Source organism: Eucyclogobius newberryi, unplaced genomic scaffold, assembly GCF_026437365.1.
Source record: "Eucyclogobius newberryi isolate DKJ021-1_F unplaced genomic scaffold, fEucNew1.0.hap1 SCAF_14, whole genome shotgun sequence".
In the NCBI taxonomy this organism is placed as follows: Eukaryota; Metazoa; Chordata; class Actinopteri; order Gobiiformes; family Gobiidae; genus Eucyclogobius; species Eucyclogobius newberryi.
The window spans coordinates 34068004-34093738 of NW_027315768.1; the positions used below are offsets into that span (position 1 = coordinate 34068004).

Consider the following 25735-nt stretch of genomic DNA (forward strand, 5'->3'; position numbering starts at 1 on the left):
CGGGCTATAATAATTAGCCAACTGAACAGTGAAAAAATAACATGGCCATGTCTAAACAATATCCATTATCCAGATGTTAGCATCAAGGATAGAATTGAACTCACTGCGGAAGTCTGGGAAGTTGTCATAGCTGTCAGGCAAATGCAAAAGGGATGCACAGGTACGGCCGATTGGTCTGCGGGTAAATGCAGTTTGAACAACAAACTCTACCATAATACAACTAGATACCAGCAAGTCAGATCCTGTACAAAACCTTAGAAATTTCTCTAGTCTTTCTTCATTAAGTTCCTTCACATATTTTTTTAAGTATCGTGCCACTTCTGCTTCTTTTGGTGTCATACTGTCCGGAAAAGTTAACTTTTCTGTTACTCTTTTTGAAGTAGGCTTCGACTCACTGTACATTGTTTTCAGCCGCTCAGGGTCCAGTGCAAACATATGTGGCTGTGAAACGTTCCGCCAACAGTCAATGACAAACTTTGGTTTTTGAATAATTTCTTTGTGCGCCAACTCAAGCAATATTTCCGGTAGGGTTTCAGGGCTGATATGTTTGCAGCATTCGTAGTTGGCGAGAAGATCTATTATCTCATCAGCTTCCACAGAATCGAACTTAACAAGTGCTTTGCTGATTATTTCCTGTTCATGTGAGCTGAAAAGCCGGAGAAAACTTGTCTTCAGGTCACTGTAAATCTCCCCGAAAAGCATTTCCTCAAGAAAAGGAGGGGCAAGTTTAAGAGGCAGGTATCCACAATCTTGAAACCCCTTCACAAAGATCCTACCAATAGCCTTCCATGTTACCTCAGTAAAGTCATGTCTAAGAAAAGGCACTTTGTATGTGGTTCCCAGGGTACACCGTTCATAAAACTCTCCCCAGAAGCTAGTATAGACATCTTTAAGTAAACCTGTACCACTGCCCTTCTCCAGCGACTTGTCTGGAAGAATACGCTTAATTTTTATTGTTTTGTTAAGCATATTATCGTCTGAAAAAGCCCCTATCATGTCACTGAAGCTGTTTGCTTGGTTTAAGACCACAGTTATCTCTGGAATGATGCCTTGTGGACTGAGTGGTGGCATTGGATCAGGCTGGTAAACCACTGTGTCGCTGAGAGAATCCTCATTGTAAGTTTGGTCTGGGCCAAATGCAATCTCCAGGTCAGAGTTGTTTGCATTTAAAAGAGAAAGACTCTCAGCATAATCTGAACTATTCAGAGTGAAAGAATCATCAACATCAAATGTAGAAACAGCACTGTTTTGTGTATCCTCCGATGGAATATAAAGCTCTGGAACCATCTCAGGTGATTGTTGCTGTGGACTATTGATATAGGTTGTGCCTTCATTGGGTTGCCATTCCTCTTCTTCGAAGGATGGATCATCTATGTCATCATCCACAATCACTGTTTTGACTTTGGTTGCCAAATAAAACCTTTACATTGGCAGCTTCACAGTGTTGAATATGTCCTCCACTGACAAATCGTGTGGCAAGGAGTTTTGTTTAAAATCCCAAACATCAAAATCAAAATCACTCTCAATGCCTTTGTTAGATTTTCCTTGTGGAAGAAACAGAGCTTTTCCTTGTTCTAGAATGTCACTAAATCTTGCCGTGGTGCTGATTGAAAGCTTTCTTGTTCCTCCTCCTTGTTTAGCTCTGACCTGCTTAGATGATTTGTTTTCAGTGTGGATCCAGCCTATTTCAATTATTCGCGTAGACTGTTTGGTTCTTTTTTTTTTAATGTTAGATGGTCCAGGCTCTTCTTCCCCATTATGAGGTTGAGTTCTAACTTTCAGTTTCTCCCTTAGTCTCTCAAAAAGTCCCTGTTTTCGTTTTGCTGAGTGTGGATGAGATTTGCAAAAATTAACTAGAGCAATTCTGTCTCCATAGGATGGCAGGTGGTCCTCCAAATCTGCATCTTCCATCAGCAAAATTACTTCTCTGTCAATCTGAAAGCAGTGTAAAAGTAGAGTTAGAGGCAAAAAACTAAACAAAAACATTGACATTATTTTAAGTGAATGGTGAAATAATGGGTGAGACACACGTTTTTGTAGTCAAATGGCTGACATAATAGGCAATATACAAGCAGAAAAGTAACCTTATGTTCTTGAATCCATGTGATGGCTTCCTCTGAAACATGACGTCCCCTTAAGAATGCCACAATGTCAGACAATGAGTCAGTCATGATACATGGACCTGGAACAGACAGGAGAAATGGCCTTGTTATTATCTGACTAATCAGCAGCTTTTAGTAATGAAACATTAGTCAACGCATAAAAAACATACCAACGGACAATCAAGCAATGCACATCAAAAGTATGTCCTCCTCCAACACTGGGAATGACCATCTGAATAAATCCACAACTGTAAGCATATGAGTGTTAGTGAAAAAAGATGATCACAGTTACTAGGCTCATAAGCATAAGTGTTGTTGTGGCTCTGCCTGCTAGCACTTGCGCGGGTTTATCTCTGTCAATATGGCAGGTTGTGGAGGGCGGGGTTACGTGTTTGCCTCCCGCGCTCACCTGGGTCGCGGCTGCTACTGCTGTGTAATAGGATGTAACGGGACTTACAATCACCGCATTGAAACCTTGTATCCATCGCGGCATAGAGCAATACTGGCCATGGGTGCTGGCCATGGATACCGGCCGTAAGGTGCTGTGTATGGTCTGCTCGACGCTGCGATCCCACCTGCGCTCCCCATTCCCATGTGCGTGTCCCTGTGGTGTGCGCATGCCGCGGCACTGCACTGTGCGGTGAACATCAGCACTCTCTTGGTACTAACTTTACCGAACTCTTGCTTACGTCGTGATGGGCTTGTCAGAACCAGGATTGATTCCGGACCAAACCACCCCCAGCATAACACCAAGACCTAACCAACTGGTCAAGAGCTGCGTCTTACGAAGCGTCATACGATGCGTCATACGCACACCTCCAAAATCATATGCATTTCATTGCCTTGTAATCTCAGCCATAACTTCAACATACTCCCCATATGAATGAGACCGTCCTGACGAGGTAGCAGCAGTCCTGCCCCGCAGTCGACCGTGTACACGGCCTGCGAAGGAACCAGGCCGACCCCTCACATGTATTAAACGCACTTGCCGCCCGTTTTACTTGAAATGTATCGAAATACATAATCCACATTTTTGAAATATCACATATTATAACAATATAAGAAAATATAGCCTTACCTGCATTGAAAATATGGAAGAAATCCGGGTAAAGATGAATTGATCTCCGCTTCTTTCGTTTCGTCTCCCACGATGGTTTGATTTTGACTTAATACGAAAAATTTCGACTTTATTCTCATTAATTAACGAGAAAAAAAGTCATTATTTAATGACTTTTTTCTCGTTAATTAAGGAGTTTTTTTCTCATTAATTAATGACTTTTTTCTCATTAATTATTGACTTTTTTCTCGTTATTTAATGACTTTTTTCTCATTATTTAATGAATTTATAGTCGTTAATTTACGACTTTTTTCTGACTTCAACTTTTTTCTCATTAATTAACGTCTTTTTTCTCATTAATTAATGACTTTATTCTCGTAGTGCAGCGCATTTTTTTTTTCTTGGTTGGCCCTTATACTCCGTCGTAGTTTTCTAAAAACAAACAAAACTAAAAAAAATAAAAAAAATGTTCATATTGACGTTTTGTTTTTTACCTTTATGCACTTTATTTCCGGTCTGTCCTTGCCATGGTCCTTGCACACTAGAGGGCGCTGGTTAAAGACTTATTTCCGCCGACACCAGTTCCGGTCATGCGCAGAAGCCTCACGGTCTAAAAAACATGGCGGCGGCGGCGGAGAAGTCAACAAAAGAGCGGCTCGTCTCTGTTTTGGACGATCTGGAGGTTTTATCGCGGTAAAAACAAGTTCATTTTCACTATTGACACTTAATGAGACAAAAACAGAACACGCGCGCGTTGATTTTCACGTCACATTGTGGTTTTAATCGTTTTTTTAATGCACTTTATGGACTTGTGCGCGCACGTCGTCGGTCCTGCACATGATTCCTCGTTCATTGATTCATTTGCTCGTTGTTTTGAAACGGTTATTCTATATTTATGTTTTTATTTTTTACTTTTCAGAGAGTTGATAGAAATGCTGGCCTTGTCCCGAAATCAGAAACTGCCTCAGCCTGGAGAAGATGCACAGGTAAGAAGGAATAATCAATAATATATGATGTTATTTAACAGTTATTTCTATTTAATTTGCATGCATTTGGGGGAATTTTGTATTTTGATATCAATTTGAGGATTTGTTTCTATTGCGCTGGGTCCTATCAATATTATATAGCAAGATACATTTTATAAGTACAACACAATATAAAGGAATCCTCAAATTAGTATCAAAATGAAAATTCCCTGAATACATGTCAATTAAATACAAATAATTGTTAATAAAACAATGTGTTACAAATCCATAAATCAATCATGTCCACAGTGTCGTTATTATGATACAAAAATGAAACTCCAGGAAGTGTTCATTTTCATATTGGTCTTTGTGTTTTCAAAAGCTTTTAGTTTTAGGCAAATGTTATTATTTTTCACGTGTTCAAAATGTAATGAATATTTGACACAACAGCGCCATAAACCACGACTCGAACCCTCTTTATTAAGCGGAATATTAGATGGTTTCTGTGGTATTTCACTGCGTCATGAACCTTCTCCCTCGCTGAAAAGGGCTTAGAGTTTGGCCTGGTGTGATTATGTGATTGAAAAAAGAATAAATTACGTTTAATTTAAAGTTTTTCTCTGGTAAACAACAACATGTGCAGTTTTTTTAACTGTTCATATTTCTGCTCCCGGATGTCCCGCATTTTCCGGAGTATAAGTCGCACTAGGCAAAAAATACATAATAGAGAAGAAAAAAAACATATATAAGTTGCAGTGAAGTGTGAAATGCAGTTGCAAGTGTGAAAATAACAAATAATATCACATAAGTCGCTCCGGAGTCGAAGTATATAAGTATAAGTCGCACCCCGGCCAAAACTATGAAAAAAGTTGAGCACCAGGAAGACTTAACTTGCCACTAAAATTATAAACCGCAATTGCATATTTGTGTTTTATTTGCGCCGCTGTGGCTTGTGTTACTTGTGGTACTTGTGTTACTTGTGGTACTTGTGGTACTTGTGGTTCTTGTGGTTCTTTGGTTCTTGTGGTACTCGTGTTACTGGCTCCACGTCCCCCTCAGATCTTGGAGCTGCTCGTTCAGAGGGACCGTGAGTTCCAGGAGCTGATGGCGGCGGCTCAGTCCCAGGGCAAAGTTCACGAGGAAATGCAGCGCTTGGAGAAGGAGGTGGAGAAGAGGGACAGCGACATCCAGCAGCTGCAGAAACAACTCAAGGAGGCGGAGCACATCCTGGTGGGTTTCGACCGCCGCGCCGCACTCACAGCGACGTACGGCAGGTTTTCATGACGTTCTAGTTCTGACCTATTCCAATGGCGATTAAAAACATATTAAAAAGAAATATATCGATAATTGTGCAAATAGTATCTAGTTTCGACACTACTTCAAAATTAAACGTAATTTTGACTGCGTCAAGAGCACGAGAATGAAGCGTCAATAGCACGAGAATGAAGCGTCAATAGCACGAGAATGAAGCGTCAAGAGCACGAGAATGAAGCGTCAAGAGCACGAGAATGAAGCGTCAAGAGCACGAGAATGAAGCGTCAAGAGCACGAGAATGAAGCGTCAAGAGCACGAGAATGAAGCGTCAAGAGCACGAGAATGAAGCGTCAAGAGCACGAGAATGAAGCGTCAAGAGCACGAGAATGAAGCGCCAAGAGCACGAGAATGAAGCGCCAAGAGCACGAGAATGAAGCGCCAAGAGCACGAGAATGAAGCGCCAAGAGCACGAGAATGAAGCGCCAAGAGCACGAGAATGAAGCGCCAAGAGCACGAGAATGAAGCGCCAAGAGCACGAGAATGAAGCGCCAAGAGCACGAGGATGAAGCGTCAAGAGCACGAGGATGAAGCGTCAAGAGCACGAGAATGAAGCGTCAAGAGCACGAGAATGAAGCGTCAAGAGCACGAGAATGAAGCGTCAAGCGTCAAGAGCACGAGAATGAAGCGCCAAGAGCACGAGAATGAAGCGCCAAGAGCACGAGAATGAAGCGTCAAGAGCACGAGGATGAAGCGTCAAGAGCACGAGAATGAAGCGCCAAGAGCACAAGAATGAAGCGTCAAGAGCACGAGAATGAAGCGTCAAGCGTCAAGAGCACGAGAATGAAGAATGAAAACATATTAAAAAGAAATATATCGATAATTGTGCAAATAGTATCTAGTTTCGACACTACTTTCACTACTATTTGTTGTGCTTATACATGTCTTACATACGCATGGTAGTTTTACACCGATCGAGCAGGTGTTTGTGGAGAAAACGTTGAAAAATCACACCAGATCATCAGTCAAAGTTTGTGCAGACTTTACACAAAAAAACAACTTTTTTGACTTTAAACATTAATTCAACAAAATAAAGTTGCTCTCGTAAAATTGTATTTGTCAAATATGAAAAACTGTGACATCTGAGTTTTGGCCCAGTGTTTGCTGGGTAATTTCCTACTGTGATGTCATCGATTGCAAACAGGAAGTGAAATTACAAACCTAAAAAAGGTGCTATATGTCTATATGTCTTATTTATATATATATATATATATATTAATATAATCTAATATAATATAATTTTAGTATTGACTAGTATCTGCTTTTTGATTCTTTTGACGACCTTATTAGCCTCACAGTCAATATTTTTTTGCTGTCATCGTTGCACCTCTTTTTGGTCCTCAAGACTTGTAACTCATTGATCGTCAAGATGACCGTATTTTCCGGACTATAAGTCGCACCAGCCAAAAAATGCATAATGGAGAAGGAAAAAACATATATAAGTTGCACTGGAGTATGAAATACAGTTGCAAGTGTGAAATTAACAAATAACATCACATAAGTCGCTCCGGAGTATATAAGAATTTAAAGTATATAAGAATAAATATAAGTCGCACCCCAGCCACAACTATGACTTATATAGTCCGGAAAATACGGTATTCGGTGAATCGATAATCGTGACTATTCAGGCCCCAGTATAATCGCAAGAACCGGAAAACCTTAACGGTGACAGTTTTAGAAGCAAAATTAGGGATTTTTTTGTTTAATATTTAGCCCCAAAAATAGACCATGTAAAAAATGTTTTTTAATCTGGCTGTTTTTGTCACAAACTTGAACAGTGTTGCAGAAAATATACTATAAACGGTGCCAGAGAAATGAGGCAGAATAGAAGAAGTTGTCTTGTTCAAATGTGGGTCTTTATTTCAGCCGTGCACAAGCCAAAACGCTCTCCCTGATGGAGTCGTCTCTCCCTTTCTGGTCTGACTGAATGAATCTCACAAACTCCAGCTTAAAAAAGCACAACAGTCAGAACATGATGTCAGAAAGTAATGATTAGTAGTAGAGGCCATTGTTTCATCCCTGGGTGTGGGTTTTCAGACCCCTCACAAAGGCACCTTCCTAATCCTCAACACACATTAACCGTATCTTTATGACATGGCTCTCTGTCCTTCACCAAGTGTCACATACCAGGCACAGGACAAAGGTTACTAAGCTTAAAACAGTCAAAGCTCTTGAAATAATCACATTTTGTGTAACTTATTACTTAGCATCGCAACAACCTAATGACATGACATTTTTCCATCACAACAGTCACACGTCAAGAGCACAAGAATGAAACGTCAAGAGATCAAGAGCACGAGAATGAAGCGTCAAGAGCACGAGAATGAAGCGTCAAGAGCACGAGAATGAAGCGTCAAGAGCACGAGAATGAAGCGTCAAGAGCACGAGAATGAAGCGCCAAGAGCACGAGAATGAAGCGCCAAGAGCACGAGAATGAAGCGCCAAGAGCACGAGAATGAAGCGCCAAGAGCACGAGAATGAAGCGTCAAGAGCACGAGGATGAAGCGTCAAGAGCACGAGAATGAAGCGCCAAGAGCACAAGAATGAAGCGTCAAGAGCACGAGGATGAAGCGCCAAGAGCACGAGAATGAAGCGCCAAGAGCACGAGAATGAAGCGTCAAGAGCACGAGGATGAAGCGCCAAGAGCACGAGAAAGAAGCGCCAAGAGCACGAGAAAGAAGCGCCAAGAGCACGAGAAAGAAGCGCCAAGAGCACGAGAAAGAAGCGTCAAGAGCAAGAAGCGTCAAGAGCACGAGAATGAAAGAAAATGACAGATTTCATCGTCGTTCGGTCACAGTGTCAATCATCGTGAAATTGTCATGTTTTACTCCGACTCACCGGGCCTTAACCCCATACAGTCCAAACCGTTAAACCCGTTGACCTTTCCCCCACTCTTATGTTATGTTGCGTTTGTGGTTTCAGGCCACGGCGGTTTACCAGGCCAAAGAGAAGCTCAAGTCCATCGACAAAGCCAGGAAAGGTGAGCTTCATCTTCCCTCGCACGTGTTTTTCCATTTCCTTTGATCACGATTGTATGCGTCAAACGTCGTGTGCTTTTGCAGGAAGTATCTCGTCGGAGGACTTGATCAAATACGCTCACCGGATCAGTGCCAGTAACGCCGTCTGCGCGCCGCTCAACTGGGTCCCAGGTCCGGATCATGTTCATGTTTGAGACCGGGAAAAGACGGCGTTTGTGACTGACCTTTGGGTTTTCCCTCAGGCGACCCGCGCAGACCGTATCCCACCGACCTGGAGATGCGCAGCGGCACCTTGGGGGCCATGGCCAATCTGCCCTCCAACGGGGTGAATGGGCACCTGCCGGGCGACGCCCTGGCCGCGGGGAGGCTTCCAGGTGAGCGCGGCGGGGGCAGGTTTTGTGACGCCGTGTTAGTGTTTGTCGTTTGTGTATGTGATGGTATTTGTCTTGTTTGTGTTTGTGATGTTGATTGTGTTGTTTGTGTTGTTGTGGTGTTTGTGATGTTGATTGTGTTGTTGTGGTGTTTGTGTTTGTGATGTTGATTGTGTTGTTTGTGTTGTTGTGGTGTTTGTGATGTTGATTGTGTTGTTGTGGTGTTTGTGTTTGTGATGTTGATTGTGTTGTTTGTGTTGTTGTGGTGTTTGTGATGTTGATTGTGTTGTTGTGGTGTTTGTGTTTGTGATGTTGATTGTGTTGTTTGTGTTGTTGTGGTGTTTGATGTTGATTGTGTTGTTGTGGTGTTTGTGTTTGTGATGTTGTTTGTGTTGTTGTGGTGTTTGTGTTTGTGATGTTGATTGTGTTGTTTGTGTTGTTGTGGTGTTTGTGATGTTGATTGTGTTGTTGTGGTGTTTGTGTTTGTGATGTTGTTTGTGTTTGTGATGTTGTTTGTGTTGTTGTTTGTGGTGTTTGTGTTTGTGATCGATAATCGTGATTCTTAATCCCTTGACAGATGTGAAATGTCAAAACGTCTTGTACTGCATGAAAGTTCACTTCACTTTTTCCATGTCGCTCGACTCGATTAAAAACGTAGCGTATCTTCATGGCGACCTCTCACGCCGCCGTCTTAACGCCCCCGTGTCCCCTTCGCAGACGTGCTGGCGCCTCACTACCCGTGGCAGTCCCAGGACGCCTCGGCGGGGCTGCTTCCCCCGCACCACGGCGCCGACCTGGGCCTGGAGCCGCCGGGGCACAACAAGGAGAACGAGGAGGACGTGGAGAACATGTCCACCGACTCGTCCAGCAGCAGCAGCGACTCGGACTGAAACCACCCCACGTGACGGCGAGACGTTTACGAGACTTTGGAACAGCAAAAGATCTGCTCCTACGCAACAAACTGGACATATATTATTATTATTACCGTATTTTCCGGACTATAAGTCGCACCAGCCCAAAAATGCAAAATAGAGAAGAAAAAAACATATAAGTCGCACTGGAGTATGAGTATAAATATAAGTATAAGTCGCCCTCCGGCCAAAACTATGAAAAAAGGTGCAACTTATAGTCCGGAAAATACGTTATTATTATTATTATTATTATTATTATGAGCCTGATTTATTCAAGTTTGAACTCTTAAAAAATGAGACAAAATTTGACGTTATTTTTAAAGGCTCTAGATTATGGTTCTCAAATAATAAGATATATAAAATACAATGCTGTTGTTTTGGGGCGATATTTTTGTAATGTCATACGTTTTAATGTAAATAGAAATGTACATACTCCAGGATGTAAATAAATGTTTTCAGAAGAACATCATGTGCTTTAGAGTATTTTAATATTTTTTTGTTCTTATTTTATCATTAAACTCTTGAGTAAAATGTTTGGTCACTTCTTCTGCTTCTGTGTTTTATGGTATCCAAGTGTTGCATTACATTACTCCAGCTGGCCTTCTCCCACGCCAGACTGTGTTGTTGTTGTTGTTGTTGTTGTTGTTGTTTTATGGCGGTTGGCATCCGAGTGTTGCATTACCGCCAGACTTTATTCCTGGCGGCTGGTATCCAAGCGTTACATTGCCGCCAGCGTTGTTGTTGTTGTTTTATGGCGGTTGGTATTCCGTCGTCAAAGTTGCAAAGTTGTTGAACGATTCCTTCTCGCTTTGATCCCGTGAGCTTTGAAGACAATGAAACTTTAATTATTTTTTTTATTTTTATGGTACAGCGCAAAACACTTATTTTGAAGACGGAAGAAAACACCATAGAAGAACTACAGTAGGTGGCGGTAAATCCATCTTTTCAGTCGGCCCCTCACCGCCGTTAAAAGCAAAACAACAACATAAACGCGGTGGTACGAGTCAGCACCACGCAGAGTGCAGTCCGTGTGTGATAAAACGGAAGTAACGTGCGTAACGCTGTATTTACCGCAGTGTCGCGCATATTCCGCACCGTCCCAGAGCCTGTGCGGCGCGTGGACACTTTTGTTAATCTCCCGCGCCAGAAAAAACGTTTGAAAATCTCTGTTTTACGCGATAAATATTTGTGGAAAATGAATGACTGAAGACCCCGCTCTGCCGATGACTGCGCATGCGCCGTGCCTGCTGTACAGAAGACATGGCGACCTCCCTGATCTGCGGCCGTCTGTCGGTTTGCCTCCGAAACACCGGGGCTAGGAGCACCCTGAGCTCCGCCACGAAGGTGGGTCCGCGCCCACATGAACGCGCGGGTCTCGAGCTTCGCGGACGTGTGTGTTTGATGCGTGTGCGTCGTTTCTGAAGCCGACAATAGCGCGAGAACGAGCAGGGTCAAAAGTGACATTAGCACAGCTCCCATAGAGAATGCGTTGTTTTGGCTAATGCCGTTAGCATGTGGGGGAAAGTGTCAATCATCTACGCGTCAAACTGATGAACGTGCGGGTTAAATCCACGCACGCGGCTTGTGTCTGTGTGAGGCGTTGTGTGAAGTTTGTGTGTCCGTTTCCTCCTCTTTGTGTGTCTTATTGCCTCCTCTTTACAGCGTGTTGTCTTTGTTGAGCTAAAGTGACCTCCAGATGCTAACACCGCGTCTGCTGCGGGGATGTGCCCGAGCACCTGCCGCGTTCTCCCGCTGCGTCCTGGCCTCTCTGTCCCCCAGCCTCTGTCTCTGTCCCCCGGCCTCTGTCCCGTCCTCTGTCCCTGTTCCTATCCCGTCCTCTGTGCCCCCGGCCCCTGTCCCCCGGCCTCTGTCTCTCGGCCTCTGTCTCTGTCCCGGGGGAAAGTTGTCTTTGCTCTAATCCTTCAGACTGAGCCTCTGTGTCACAGCAGATTTAAAGATATTTAAAACGCAACGCTGCAGAAGGAAAATAAGAATGAGACACTGAGATTAAACAAGTCACTGACACAACCTGCGTTTCCATGGAAACCATTTAAACACTTAAGACTGAACTGAGATGAGATGAGACACCTTTGTGTCTGTGGTGTTAAGACTATATTCCTTTTTATGGTCCATAATACTTTACAGGCTTGAATTACAATCATTTATAGTGCGGCTGCAACTAATTATTAATTTGCACTAATAACTAACTAAACAATTAATCGTATTGTAGGCTGCATGGAGATGTTTAAACACTTAAGCCAGATAATGATAGAATATACTAACTAAAGGCTTATAGAGAGTTAATATCTCAATTTTTATTATTTTTTTGTTGAGTTTTCTGATAAAAATAGGAGTCAATTCAACAGAAATGTGTTAAAATATATTGTTACATTTATTATTTGAGGTTTAATTATCAGGTGAATGTGCAACGCTGTAAAACAACTACCGGTCAACTAATTCAGTAATCGAACAATCGCTTTCTGGACAAACAGAACAAAACTCGCTGACCCGTTTATGACGAACAAGAATCTCATCAAAACGACTCAGGAAACTCTTACTTTTCCATGTCTTTATTTAAGGAAAAGCGGTAATGATGTATAATAATGAACCTTTAGACAAATATAAGTATGACAGATGATATCTTTAGGCTGATGTCCATCTGCAGACTCACTGACAGTGGACAGAGTGACGTCCATCTGCAGACGCACTGGACAGAGTGACGTCCATCTGCAGATGCACTGGACAGAGTGACGTCCATCTGCAGATGCACTGGGAGTGGACACACAGATAAAACACACGTTCTCCTGACCACGTACAGCTGGACAGAAACATGGACATTTACTGTTTAAAGTGGAAAAAAACATTTAGTCTTAAACTTGAATAATATATTAAAAAAATATACTTTATTCAGCTTTATGAGTGTTTTTTCATATGTAAAATTTGTGTTTTTGATGAAATATCCTCTAAGATGAGATGACCTTTTATTTATCCCGCGATGGGGGAAACTCCAGTGTCCCAGCACAGATCAGGCTCAGAAGTATATGAATAAAAAACGATAACTTAGAAATAACGTAATCTTAACAATAACGCTCTTATTTACAGCTGTTATAATATATCCTCCAGCAGCGCCTTCATCTGGGTCAAATTGATTAAATCTCATATTCACATCGATTAACCAATAACCGCTACAATAATCGATAAGCAAAATAATCTATAGCTAAATGATCATTGCAGGGATATTTTTTATTTTAACTTTACTCATTATATTTTTAATCGGCTGTTTTTTTCCACTTCTACTTTCAAGTGTGTGACTATAAAAAGCCTGTGCCGATAAGATTAAATGTGATCATCAGCAGTCGTCGTCGTCGTAGTAACGGTACGAATGCACCGTGCAGCCGCTTGTAAAGCAGAATGCATTTGTCGCCGTGGTCACAAACCTGGTCCTTTTCTCATTTTGAATCCGCACGTGGCCTTTAGAACCCGACACCAGGGGCCCGACTTCTATTTCTGTCCAGCCGAGTTTGGCCCCGGAGCCCGTTGTTGTCTAAACACCAGCAGAAGTGTAAGACGAGGCCTCGCGGAGGTAGAACCACCACCGCCACGACTCGCCCGTAACCAGGCCTTATGCCCGCCGTCACCACGGAAACATTTGAAACAAAAATCTGATTTGGGCCGTTCACAGTGTGATGAAAAAGTCAGATCCAGGTCACATTTGGGCAAAAAAATCGGATTCAACCTGCAGTGTGAATTACCGTATTTTCCAGACTATAAGTCGCACCAGCCAAAAAAATCATAATAGAGAAGGAAAAAATATATATAAGTTGCACTGGAGTATGAAATGCAGTTGCAAGTGTAAAAATATTATCACATATAAGTCGCTCTGGAGTCCATCCATCCACAGTATAAGTATAAATATAAGTATAAGGTGCGACTTATTGTCTGTAAAATACGGTATACATTTTTGGGCATATCGCCGACCTCTAAAATATTCATTGAATTTCAATTGTGCTCGGAATAAACCAAATAAACGCTGCAACAATTAAACATGTAAGAATGTAATCATAACTCTGAGAGGTAGAGCTCCCTTCTCAGATTGTATGCTTTCTTTTTTATGCTAATAAGTCCGTGTAATCGCACACAAAAACGTGTAATGTTGTAAAATATTTTTAAAAAGAGCCAGGGTTTCTCAGGAGAGTTTGTCTTTTCCGCTCATAGACAGCAGGGGGCGACGACGGAGACTTCAAACGCCCTGAAAACACATATTTAACCTTCACAGGGACTTGCAAAGACGTTCAACAAGGTGAAAATGTTACTTAGTTCTTCTTTAACCAGCAAAACATATCATTGGCTGAATTTAGGCCCCGTTCCCTGCTTTTTACTGACGTTTAACGCTGCCGACGTGGCTTCTCTTTTGCTGTACTCACGAGGGTTCCCTTGTCCTCAGATTCTGGGCGGCTCGTCGGGCCTGCTGGCTCAGTGCTGCCCCCCTCAGCCGCCTCACTGTCGGCAGCAGCAGAGGGCGCTGTCCATACACGAGTACATGAGCATCGGGCTGCTGAAGGAGGCCGGCATCTCCGTCCCCGAGGGGAAAGTGGCCGGCTCGTCGGAGGAGGCCTACGCCGTCGCCAAGGAGATCGGTCAGTGTCCCCGCGGTCGTCTCGCGAAAGAAACGGCGTGGCGATGCCGTCCGACGCAACAAACGGTATCGCGGCGAACTAAATGTGTCGCAGCGACGCTCAGATTCTCCAGAAAGTCATGGTTTTTAAAATGAAAATGTTGAAAAATGGCAGATTTTAGTCTAAATTTGCCTCATATTTGTTCGTGTTCTGTCTCTAAGTTTTTGTTTTAATGTAACTGAAATTATTGTCACAAATAGATTACCGTATTTTCTGGACTATAAGTCACACCTTTTTTTTCATAGTTTTGGCCGGGGTACGAGTTAAAGTATATTATACTTATATACTTTTACTCCGAAGCGACTTATATGTGATATTATTTGTTATTTTCACACTGGCAACTGCATTTCATACCCCAGTGCGACTTTTGTATGTTTTTTTCTTCTCTATTATGCATTTTTTGACTGGTGCGATTTATAATCCGGGAAATACGGTAATCAACTCATTGTGACCACTCATTTTGATAATCGTAATAGTCGCCTGGACTTTATGGACTCTAAAATGCACACCAGAAGACCTTTTGTAACAAAGACAGTGAGCTTATTTAACCAAAATGACAAAAAACTTCATGAATGATCCACTTCAGCCTTCAGTCACCGTATTTCAACGTGTATTTGATTTAAAATGTATTCAAAAGTCTCTAGTCAAAAATCACATCTTAATAATTCCCAATGTTGTGATTGTAAACGTTTCCAAATTAGAGACGGCAAACGACAAGAGCCTTAAAGATCTGTTTGTAATAAACGGGGAAAGGAGGGGTAGGAGCTTTTTAAAGGTTTCTAAAAAAATTTAAAAAAGGAACATTCTAGACGGAGCAGAAGTGACATGATGATCTCAGAATATCACAAAATATAACAAATCCAGTTTTAGTGGAAGTGAAAGCCTCAGACACCAGAGCTCAGTTTAAACACTTTTACATTGTGTTTTATGTATGCAATTGGACATAATGATGAAAAATCCTTTATTTTGGCTTTACTGGACAAGTGCTCGACACGGCGATCCTCACAATAGTTTTTCATTTAATTTTGGATATATTACCAATTTTACCCCAAATTATAGTTTGAGGAGCTCGAATACAATTTTGAGGCTTGAAATTTGTTAATATTTTTCCAGCTTTTGTAATAGAAAAAGCAAATGAACATTTCTACCCTGGGAAACGCAATAAGAGATCAGACTCTGAATAAAAGTATAAGACATAATATAATTCATATTGTGAAATTAGCTGCATGTGACTTGAATTGTGAGGAAGTGTTTTGTTGCACAATCAATGTTTCAAACTTTGACCTAGTAAATGTCACACTTTTGTAACAATTAAACAACAAAAGCCAAAATATCAAACTTAAAAAAAAAAAAAAATCAGTTTCAGTACAACTGTGCGCAGCTGTTTATCTGCAGTGTTTTTACAATGCCAAATACTATGTTTTCTTGTACATGATCCTTGTTTATTTGTATTATTTACTATAATTTTTTCTGTGCTCGAGTATTTATACATTTTATTTATTTACTTTATCTTTTAATTTTATTTCTTTTAATCATTTGTATTTTATTTATTTCTTATTTATCCTATTCATTTTATTAATTTCTTATTTATTTAATTTTTGTGTGTTTAAAATAATTTGAATGTGTCTTATTGCAGTTGTGTAAAATAATTATTTATGGTTTTATTTTTTTATATTGTGATTTGAATTAATTTTCTTTCTTTCTTTATGTATTTCTTTATTGAAAGCACTTGAGTGGCATTTTGTATGACTTGTGCTGTACAAACCCGTCTGGATTGATGGTTGTCATGTGACCTTCTGTGTGTTTCAGGCACGAAGGACCTGGTGGTCAAGGCCCAGGTTTTGGCCGGAGGTCGAGGAAAGGGCACGTTTGAGGGCGGACTCAAGGGAGGAGTCAAGATCGTTTACTCGTGAGTCCGAACCCGAAGCCCAGAGTCTGATCCAAGTGACAATCCCACGTGGAGAATAACCATCTTAACATGTCTCTGGCGTTTCCCTGACATGAACTAGTCACTGCTTAAAGGGCGGGGCCAAAGTCTAATTATGACCTCATTCATGGGACGATCTGTTGTTTCGGGGGAAATTGTCATGTTTGTGATGCTCTAATTTACTGTTTAATGCATCTTTTTTGCTCACACACTTTTAACCTCCCCCTTCTACCGTATTTTCCGGACTATAAGTCGCACCGGCCCAAAAATGCATAATAGAGAAGAAAAAAAACATATAAGTCTCACTGGAGTATAAGTCGCATTTTTGCAAACGTATAGCTACATGAGTGTCTGGTACGTTAACGTAACATATGAACAGTTATTCAGATAACTATAGCATAAAGAACATGCTAACAAGTTTAGCAAAGCATCAGTTTTACCCCAAATCACTAAATCCACTGAATTCTTCTTCCTCTGTGTCACTTCTAAACAACTCCACAAACTCCAGAGGAAGAGGAAGTGCAGATTCTTCTTCTGCATCGTTTAGAGCCTAGAGCGCCCTCTTGTGGTCAGTGTGAAAATAAGGAATATCACATATAAGTTGCACTCTGGCCAAAACTATGAAAAAAGGTGGGGCTTACCGTAATAGCTTTTTATTTTTTCCCCCTGCACAATGGGTCGGGGGCGGGGTTTTTTTTATAATGCAGGGCGGGTTGTAAAATGCTGCTCTTTTCTCTGTGAATTTGAGTCCGATTGTGATAAAACATGCGTAATTTGGCAGCTTAACGCGTCCGTGTGATGATGATTCACCCTTGTTCGCCTCCTCCGTGTCTGGCTCTGCTCCCGCCGCACTGAGAGCGAGCGAGGATGCCACACCCAGTTTATTTGAAGTGATTATTGGTTCTTGTTTTAATTTGTTAAACAGTCTCATTGCTCGGGTGCAGATCGCGCACGTTGTCACCAGTTAAGAGCTCTCAGACGCTTCTTCAGACCGACTCAAAACCGCAGATCCGTAATTTAAGCTATTGCCTTTCCGCACACAGCCTTTGAACAGCCTACAGTCTTGATTTAAAAGCCTTTAAAATCCAAAGGAAACCAAACCAGCTGTTAGTACATTTCAGATGAGTCATTATTTGATGTATTTTGGTATGTTTTTGTTCACTTTTGGTCTCCTTGCGCTCGTTCGTCTGCCCCCTGCAGGCCTGAGGAGGCGCGGGACATTTCCTCTCAGATGATTGGTCGAAAGCTGTACACGAAGCAGACGGGAGAAGCAGGACGCATCTGCAACGAAGTGTTCATCTGTGAGCGCCGGTATCCACGACGAGAGTACTACTTCGCCATCGCCATGGAGAGGTCCTACCAGGTCAGTGTCACGTTCACTACAGCGCAGAGAGGTCCTACCGGGTCAGTATCACGTTTACTACAGCGCAGAGGTCCTACCAGGTCTGTCACGTTTACTACAGCGCAGAGAGGTCCTACCAGGTCAGTGTCACGTTCACTACAGCGCAGAGAGGTCCTACCGGGTCAGTATCACGTTTACTACAGCGCAGAGAGGTCCTACCGGGTCTGTCACGTTTACTACAGCGCAGAGAGGTCCTACCAGGTCAGTGTCACGTTCACTACAGCGCAGAGAGGTCCTACCGGGTCAGTATCACGTTTACTACAGCGCAGAGAGGTCCTACCGGGTCTGTCACGTTTACTACAGCGCAGAGAGGTCCTACCAGGTCAGTGTCACGTTCACTACAGCGCAGAGAGGTCCTACCGGGTCAGTATCACGTTTACTACAGCGCAGAGAGGTCCTACCGGGTCAGTATCACGTTTACTACAGCGCAGAGAGGTCCTACCAGGTCAGTATCACGTTTACTACAGCGCAGAGAGGTCCTACCGGGTCAGTGTCACGTTCACTACAGCGCAGAGAGGTCCTACCGGGTCAGTATCACGTTTACTACAGCGCAGAGAGGTCCTACCAGGTCAGTATCACGTTTACTACAGCGCAGAGAGGTCCTACCGGGTCAGTATCACGTTTACTACAGCGCAGAGGTCCTACCAGGTCTGTCACGTTTACTACAGCGCAGAGAGGTCCTACCAGGTCAGTGTCACGTTCACTACAGCGCAGAGAGGTCCTACCGGGTCAGTATCACGTTTACTACAGCGCAGAGAGGTCCTACCGGGTCTGTCACGTTTACTACAGCGCAGAGAGGTCCTACCAGGTCAGTGTCACGTTCACTACAGCGCAGAGAGGTCCTACCGGGTCAGTATCACGTTTACTACAGCGCAGAGAGGTCCTACCGGGTCAGTATCACGTTTACTACAGCGCAGAGAGGTCCTACCAGGTCAGTATCACGTTTACTACAGCGCAGAGAGGTCCTACCGGGTCAGTATCACGTTTACTACAGCGCAGGGAGGTCCTACCGGGTCAGCGTCACGTTTACTACAGCGCAGGGAGGTCCTACCGGGTCAGTGTCACGTTTACTACAGCGCAGGGAGGTCCTACCGGGTCAGCGTCACGTTTACTACAGCGCAGGGAGGTCCTACCGGGTCAGCGTCACGTTTACTACAGCGCAGGGAGGTCCTACCGGGTCAGCGTCACGTTTACTACAGCGCAGGGAGGTCCTACCGGGTCAGCGTCACGTTTACTACAGCGCAGAGAGGTCCTACCGGGTCAGCGTCACGTTTACTACAGCGCAGAGAGGTCCTACCGGGTCAGTCTCACGTTTACTACAGCGCAGAGAGGTCCTACCGGGTCAGTATCACGTTTACTACAGCGCAGGGAGGTCCTACCGGGTCAGTATCACGTTTACTACAGCGCAGAGAGGTCCTACCGGGTCAGTATCACGTTTACTACAGCGCAGGGAGGTCCTACCGGGTCAGTGTCACGTTTACTACAGCGCAGAGAGGTCCTACCGGGTCAGTGTCACGTTTACTACAGCGCAGAGAGGTCCTACCGGGTCAGCGTCACGTTTACTACAGCGCAGGGAGGTCCTACCGGGTCAGCGTCACGTTTACTACAGCGCAGGGAGGTCCTACCGGGTCAGTATCACGTTTACTACAGCGCAGGGAGGTCCTACCGGGTCAGTGTCACGTTTACTACAGCGCAGAGAGGTCCTACCGGGTCAGTATCACGTTTACTACAGCGCAGAGAGGTCCTACCGGGTCAGTATCACGTTTACTACAGCGCAGAGAGGTCCTACCGGGTCAGTGTCACGTTTACTACAGCGCAGAGAGGTCCTACCGGGTCAGCGTCACGTTTACTACAGCGCAGAGAGGTCCTACCGGGTCAGTATCACGTTTACTACAGCGCAGAGAGGTCCTACCGGGTCAGTATCACGTTTACTACAGCGCAGGGAGGTCCTACCGGGTCAGCGTCACGTTTACTACAGCGCAGGGAAGTCCTACCGGGTCAGCGTCACGTTTACTACAGCGCAGAGAGGTCCTACCAGGTCAGTATCACGTTTACTACAGCGCAGAGAGGTCCTACCAGGTCTGTCACGTTTACTACAGCGCAGAGAGGTCCTACCGGGTCAGTATCACGTTTACTACAGCGCAGAGAGGTCCTACCGGGTCAGTGTCACGTTTACTACAGCGCAGAGAGGTCCTACCGGGTCAGCGTCACGTTTACTACAGCGCAGAGAGGTCCTACCGGGTCAGTATCACGTTTACTACAGCGCAGAGAGGTCCTACCGGGTCAGTATCACGTTTACTACAGCGCAGAGAGGTCCTACCGGGTCAGTATCACGTTTACTACAGCGCAGGGAGGTCCTACCGGGTCAGCGTCACGTTTACTACAGCGCAGGGAAGTCCTACCGGGTCAGCGTCACGTTTACTACAGCGCAGAGAGGTCCTACCAGGTCAGTATCACGTTTACTACAGCGCAGAGAGGTCCTACCAGGTCTGTCACGTTTACTACAGCGCAGAGAGGTCCTACCGGGTCAGTATCACGTTTACTACAGCGCAGAGAGGTCCTACCGGGTCAGTGTCACGTTTACTACAGCGCAGAGAGGTCCTACCGGGTCAGCGTCACGTTTACTACAGCGCAGAGAGGTCCTACCGGGTCAGTATCACGTTTACTACAGCGCAGAGAGGTCCTACAGGGCTGACTCATTCATTTGCAGGGACTGTAGAGACCAGCAGGTGGCAGTATAAATCTATGGCATGAAAATCCTTTCATTTTCCAAGCTCAGGTAAAAGAACAAACTATTAAGATTAAGATGATCCTTTATTGTCCCACATGAGGAAATTTCATTGTTGCAACACAGGTAGATACAGAGGTAGATACAGAAGAAAAGAACAGATCACTTAATAGGAAGTTTGAAAAATACTTTCAGTAGAAGATCTCTTATAAACAAAAACTCCTATAGACAAAACCTTCCATTTCCCAACAAGGGATGGAGGGGAAAAATAATAAAGATAAAAATGCATATATACATACATACATACATACCATTGCATGTGATCACGATTATTTAAATTTGTAAATTGAGGATTGATTGAAAACATTGACAAATATACTTACACACTCAAGGAAAATGTTTGAATTTGCATAAACGTAGACAAACATCCATAAGATGTAACTGAATCCTTTGTTGTTTTTCCCGCTGGTTCCTCCTGTGAAATCCATGGCTCTGTGGTCTGAATGATTACAGTGTTTTGTATAAGGGCTGCACATTTATATAAGTAAGTAAGTAAGAGTAAGAGTTTATTGTCCACACTTGTTGCAACGAAGGTAGATACAGAGGAAAAGGACAGATCACTTATAGGAAGTTTAAAAAACACTCTTAAGAGAAGAACTCTTATAAACAAAACTCTTATAAACAAAAACTCCTATAGACAAAACCTCATTTCTTAATGAGGAATTAGGGGAATTCCTCATTAAGAAATGAATATGGAGGGGAAAAATAAATAAAGATACAAATTAAAATAAAATATAAAATAAAAACAGCTAGCGTAAGACAAGATAATACTAATAATACTAATAATACTAATAATAATAATAATAAAAATGGTAAAATAAACACACCATTTTCATCAGTTATATGCACATGAATTTGACACTATTGCATGTGAGTACGACAGTAATTGCACATGAATAACAATGATAAACTTCAATATAAGGGCTGCACATTTATATAACGATGATAAAGTCAGAAACACGTGAAGAGGTTTCGAGCAGCTTCTGACGTCAAAGAACAGCCTCGATTTAAACTTCCGCCGTCTGAATCAGAGAAACACAGAAGTTTTTTTCATTTTTGTTGCCGTCCTCCACTGTTTATCCATTTTTATGATCATGTGGATTGGATTTTATCAAAGAAGAATTGATCATTTTTTGGCTGCACTGAAATACAATTTGCTTTTTTGAAAATATTGCTGTACAAAGAGTGAACAGATGAGTTTGTTTCATTTTGAGATTTCATTTGTGTGAAATGTATCAATCAGCCTGATACATCGGCTCAAAAATATCTGCTGTGGAGGAAAGTAACGACCTACAAAAGTAAAAGTACTGCAGTTTAAAGTATAGTACATATCCCAACTGTTTTTACTTCATTAGAGTTTACGTTAGGCTGAGCAAAATAATATGTCTGTTTGCCGTAACCCGACCGACCCGCTATGAAACTAGCCGACTGAAAAAAAAATATCAGCATTTTGTTGAAAAAACGGCAATCTTTTATTTTACAATTATTTTGCCGACTCACCGACCAGTCTTTCCTAAACCACCCTGTCAAATATTTTTGTCACACTGGTAAACCTGACTTTCATCTCAAAGGACTGATAACGCACCGCGTGACACAGTCCTCCACATGCGTCTGTAACAAAACATAGCGCGCGTAGGAGTCGTCACATTGCCTTTTTCAAGTTGGTTTGCCCTCGTCGGCGCCACTGACATCTCCATTGTAATGTCACCCTCTGTCAGGGGGTGAAATTTGACTTACGCAAATGCATTCTGGGATTGAAACACGCCCAGCAGCGTCATCACAACAAACATGGCAGCGCAACCCCGCTCGTCTTCGCTACCAAAATAAAGGATAGCGGCGTACAAAAGGTCGATTGAAATTTCTTAAAATCGTGAGATTCAGTCTCCCGATCGGGTTGATAGAGACGTTTTCCGTCATTGACTGTTGAAGCCTGACCCCTGGTGGTCACTCCGACTCAAAAAATGACAACATTTTGAGCTTTTTTTTTTGCCTTCAAAGTAAAAAAAAATAAGAATTTGCCTACCGTCCGATCCAGATGAAAAATGTTGACTCGGGTTACAGCAAACAGACAATTTATTTGGGGTAGCCTTAGATACTTTTTAGTTTTTCTTTTGTACATTTGAGAGCAGGAATCTACTATCGACTGCACTGCATTTTGAACTGGACTGATAATTAGAAAGTACTTATTTCATTTAATTTTTAACAGATTTACAGTGTAAATGTTTGGATTTTAAGACCCACATTTGAGCAAACAAAAATATAGATGTAAAATTCACTAGAAATGTTATGAAATTGCTGGTTTAAATCAAAGAAATCTAATTTTTTAACACTTAACAGCTCTCAAAATCTGAAATACTTTTGTTTATATTTTTTATGTGCTACCTTTACTTAACTTTTCCCTTTTTATCTGTACTTTTACTTTTAATAACAAACTGTAGCATTTCTTCCACCACTGACAATGATGAAGTTTAAATTCTAAGCACATTTTCTTTTTTATATAACGCTGACTAAGAATATCGAGTTTGTAGTCGTAGTTTAATTTCCCTGTCAAACCTACAACCAACGTTTTTGAGCTACAACATAAGATTTTCTGCACCATTTTCATGTCTTTCATTCGTGCCATATAAACGATATCAGTGAAATGCAGTTAGAAGGACAAAAAATGTATGAGAACGAGCAAAAAGACGATAAATCTTGTGTTTTATTGCTGCTTTTCCCCATGAACCTTTGATCACAAACTGCAAACCTGGCGGCGCCTCATAAATGGGATGTGGCACAGTGTTCCCGCATGGCTCCGCCCTGCTCTAACCCGTGCCCCGCCCCTTCTCTCCTCAGGGCCCCGTGCTGATCGGCAGCTCTCAGGGCGGCGTGAACATCGAGGACGTCGCGGCAGAGAACCCCGACGCCATCGTGAAGGAGCCCATCGACATCGTGGAGGGCATCAAGATGGAGCAGGCCGTGCGGGTGAGCTTCATTTACCCGTCTCTGCACCTCAGAGACCAAAAACAGACATTTCATCTTGAAATGCAGTTTAAAATAATAACAGATGAGAGAACATGGTGAATAGGTGTACGTATGCTAACGCTAACACCTTCAGCTACATGACGTATGCTAACGCTAACACATTCAGCTACATGACGTATGCTAACGCTAACACCTTCAGCTACATGAGGCACAGACAGAACTGTGGTAAGTGTCTGGTATGTTAACGTAACATATGAACAGTTATTCAGATAACTATAGCATAAAGAACATGCTAACAAGTTTACCAAAGCATCAGTTTTACCCCAAATCACTAAATCCATTGAAAAAATGTTCCTTGGTCAACACCAGACAATAGGCACCACGGCAAAAGCACATGTTTAGTTTAGTTTAGTTTACAGTTGTGCGCTGAAGAGAAAGCTGCGTTCATACCTCATGCATCGTCCTTGTTGAACACTTTGATTTGGTCCTGGTTTAGTTCCAGGATTTAGTCCCAATTTCAATGCAGTGTCTGCATAAGTGTGAACGTAGCCTCAACGTTGTTTTGAGTAGTTTTGACTGGTTCAGATTTTACTTGTACATACATTACTGCACTTGTTACTCTTTACAATTAATCACAATCTCGGTGTCACGTCTAAACAACTCCCCAAACTCCGGAGGAAGAGGAAGTGCAGATTCTTCTTTTGCATCGCTTAGAGCCTAGCGCGCCCTCTTGTGGCTGTCATGTGAAATGCGGTTGCCAGTGTGAAAATTACAAGTAATATCACACATAAGTCGCTCAAAACTATGAAAAAAGGTGCGACTTATAGTCTGGAAAATACGTTAGTTTTGACCGGGGTGAGACTTATACTTATATATTCCAGAGCGACTTTTTACTTTCACTCTTGCAACCGCATTTCATACTCCAGTGCGACTTGTATATGTTTTTTTCTTCTGTATTATGCATTTTTTGGCTGGTGCGACTTTTAGTCCGGAAAATACGGTATTAGGGTATGTAAAAAAAAAAAAAAATATGTGACTTTATAATCCTGAAAATACGGTACGTCGTTCAGAGTTTCAGCAGTGATTTGAGCGTTTGCGGTGATAAATGAACAACGCCAGATTTACTCCCACGGCAGTCTGAAAGTCTGCCTGAATTTCAGCTCCTCGTTTTTGTTGTGCGGTGAACAGAGGTTACGAGGGCGTTCTTGGACTCAGTGACCTCACAGTGACCTCACAGTGACCAGAGAAGATGTTTTTTTGTTTTCTGTGCCCGCTCTAAACCCGTGGTCATGGTTTTTCTCCTGAAGGTGGCAGAGAAGATGGGCTTTCCCGCGGCGTTGGTGAACGAAGCGGCGGAAAACATGATCAAACTGTACAACCTGTTCATCAAATACGACGCGTCCATGGTGGAGATCAACCCCATGGTGGAGGACGCCTCTGGCATCGGTAACACACCTGCACGCAACAACACACCTGCACGCAACAACACACCTGCACGCAACAACACACCTGCACGCAACAACACACCTGCACGCAACAACACGCCTGCACGCAACAACACGCCTGCACGCAACAACACGCCTGCACGCAACAACACGCCTGCACGCAACAACACGCCTGCACGCAACAACACGCCTGCACGCAACAACACGCCTGCACGCAACAACACGCCTGCACGCAACAACACGCCTGCACGCAACAACACGCCTGCACGCAACAACACTCCTGCACGCAACAACAAACCTGCACGCAACAGCACGCCTGCACGCAACAGCACGCCTGCACGCAACAACACGCCTGCACGCAACAACACACCTGCACGCAACAACACTCCTGCACACAACACGCCTGCACGCAACAACACGCCTGCACGCAACAACACGCCTGCACGCAATTTTCTCAACAAAACGAATGTCATTGATTTACATGGAATAATATGCCCCAATAAGCAATTGCCAATAGTTTGCGAGAAAGTCTCAACTTTTACAAACGCATGTCCTGTTTGCTGTTTATGATGGACGAAATGGCTTTAATTCTGTACATTCTGGTACTCAGTCTGTCCATAAGGAACCATTGAAAAACAATATCCACTTTTTATTTTTTATTTTTTATTTTTCCTGAAGTTATGCAATTTCGAGATATTGTCAAGCAAACAAAGTTTTTTCTCTGATATTCAGGAGCATTTCTCCGTCCATAAAAAATGACCTGTTTTACTTATAAGATGGTGTTTGGCATCGATCTTTTCTTCAGCCGTCACTGCAGTGGATTGAAATGTCTCTGGTT

At 42.9% G+C, this 25735-nt stretch overlaps 3 protein-coding genes and 1 long non-coding RNA gene across 4 annotated transcripts in view; 2 read left to right on the top strand and 2 right to left on the bottom strand.

The window, feature by feature from the left end:
* lcp1 (lymphocyte cytosolic protein 1 (L-plastin)) overlaps window positions 1-25735 on the bottom strand; it is a 281117-nt gene that overhangs the window by 113879 nt on the left and 141503 nt on the right. The window lies entirely within an intron of this gene.
* Window positions 1409-2397, bottom strand: LOC140359230 (uncharacterized). Its single transcript, XR_011926848.1, has 3 exons — window positions 2273-2397; window positions 2085-2182; window positions 1409-1935 (listed from the first exon to the last, which is right to left on the bottom strand). It is a non-coding gene; the product is annotated as an uncharacterized lncRNA (long non-coding RNA).
* On the top strand, window positions 3729-9676 carry med4 (mediator complex subunit 4). The gene is made up of 7 exons (XM_072444094.1): window positions 3729-3852; window positions 4079-4145; window positions 5184-5354; window positions 8358-8415; window positions 8498-8584; window positions 8656-8787; window positions 9502-9676. Exons 1-7 carry the CDS (start codon window positions 3779-3781, stop codon window positions 9672-9674), a joined length of 762 nt encoding a protein of 253 aa, XP_072300195.1. The 5' UTR covers window positions 3729-3778; the 3' UTR covers window positions 9675-9676.
* Window positions 10924-25735, top strand: part of sucla2 (succinate-CoA ligase ADP-forming subunit beta) — a 31335-nt gene continuing 16523 nt past the window's right edge. The window contains exons 1-6 of the mRNA XM_072445291.1: window positions 10924-11039; window positions 14140-14332; window positions 16181-16280; window positions 17499-17661; window positions 23324-23452; window positions 24760-24898. Coding sequence (XP_072301392.1) covers window positions 10929-11039; window positions 14140-14332; window positions 16181-16280; window positions 17499-17661; window positions 23324-23452; window positions 24760-24898 — 835 coding nt within the window. The 5' untranslated portion in view covers window positions 10924-10928. The remainder of the gene's footprint in view (window positions 11040-14139; window positions 14333-16180; window positions 16281-17498; window positions 17662-23323; window positions 23453-24759; window positions 24899-25735) is intronic.

What these genes read in the sequence shown, in the direction of transcription:
- med4 (XM_072444094.1), top strand. Translation starts at nt 3,779, where the DNA reads ATGGCGGCGGCGGCGGAGAAGTCAACAAAAGAGCGGCTCGTCTCTGTT. An exon ending in GATCTGGAGGTTTTATCGCG is followed by an intron (nt 3,853 to 4,078) that starts GTAAAAACAAGT and finishes TTTACTTTTCAG; the next exon opens with AGAGTTGATAGAAATGCTGG. An exon ending in AGGAGGCGGAGCACATCCTG is followed by an intron (nt 5,355 to 8,357) that starts GTGGGTTTCGAC and finishes TTGTGGTTTCAG; the next exon opens with GCCACGGCGGTTTACCAGGC.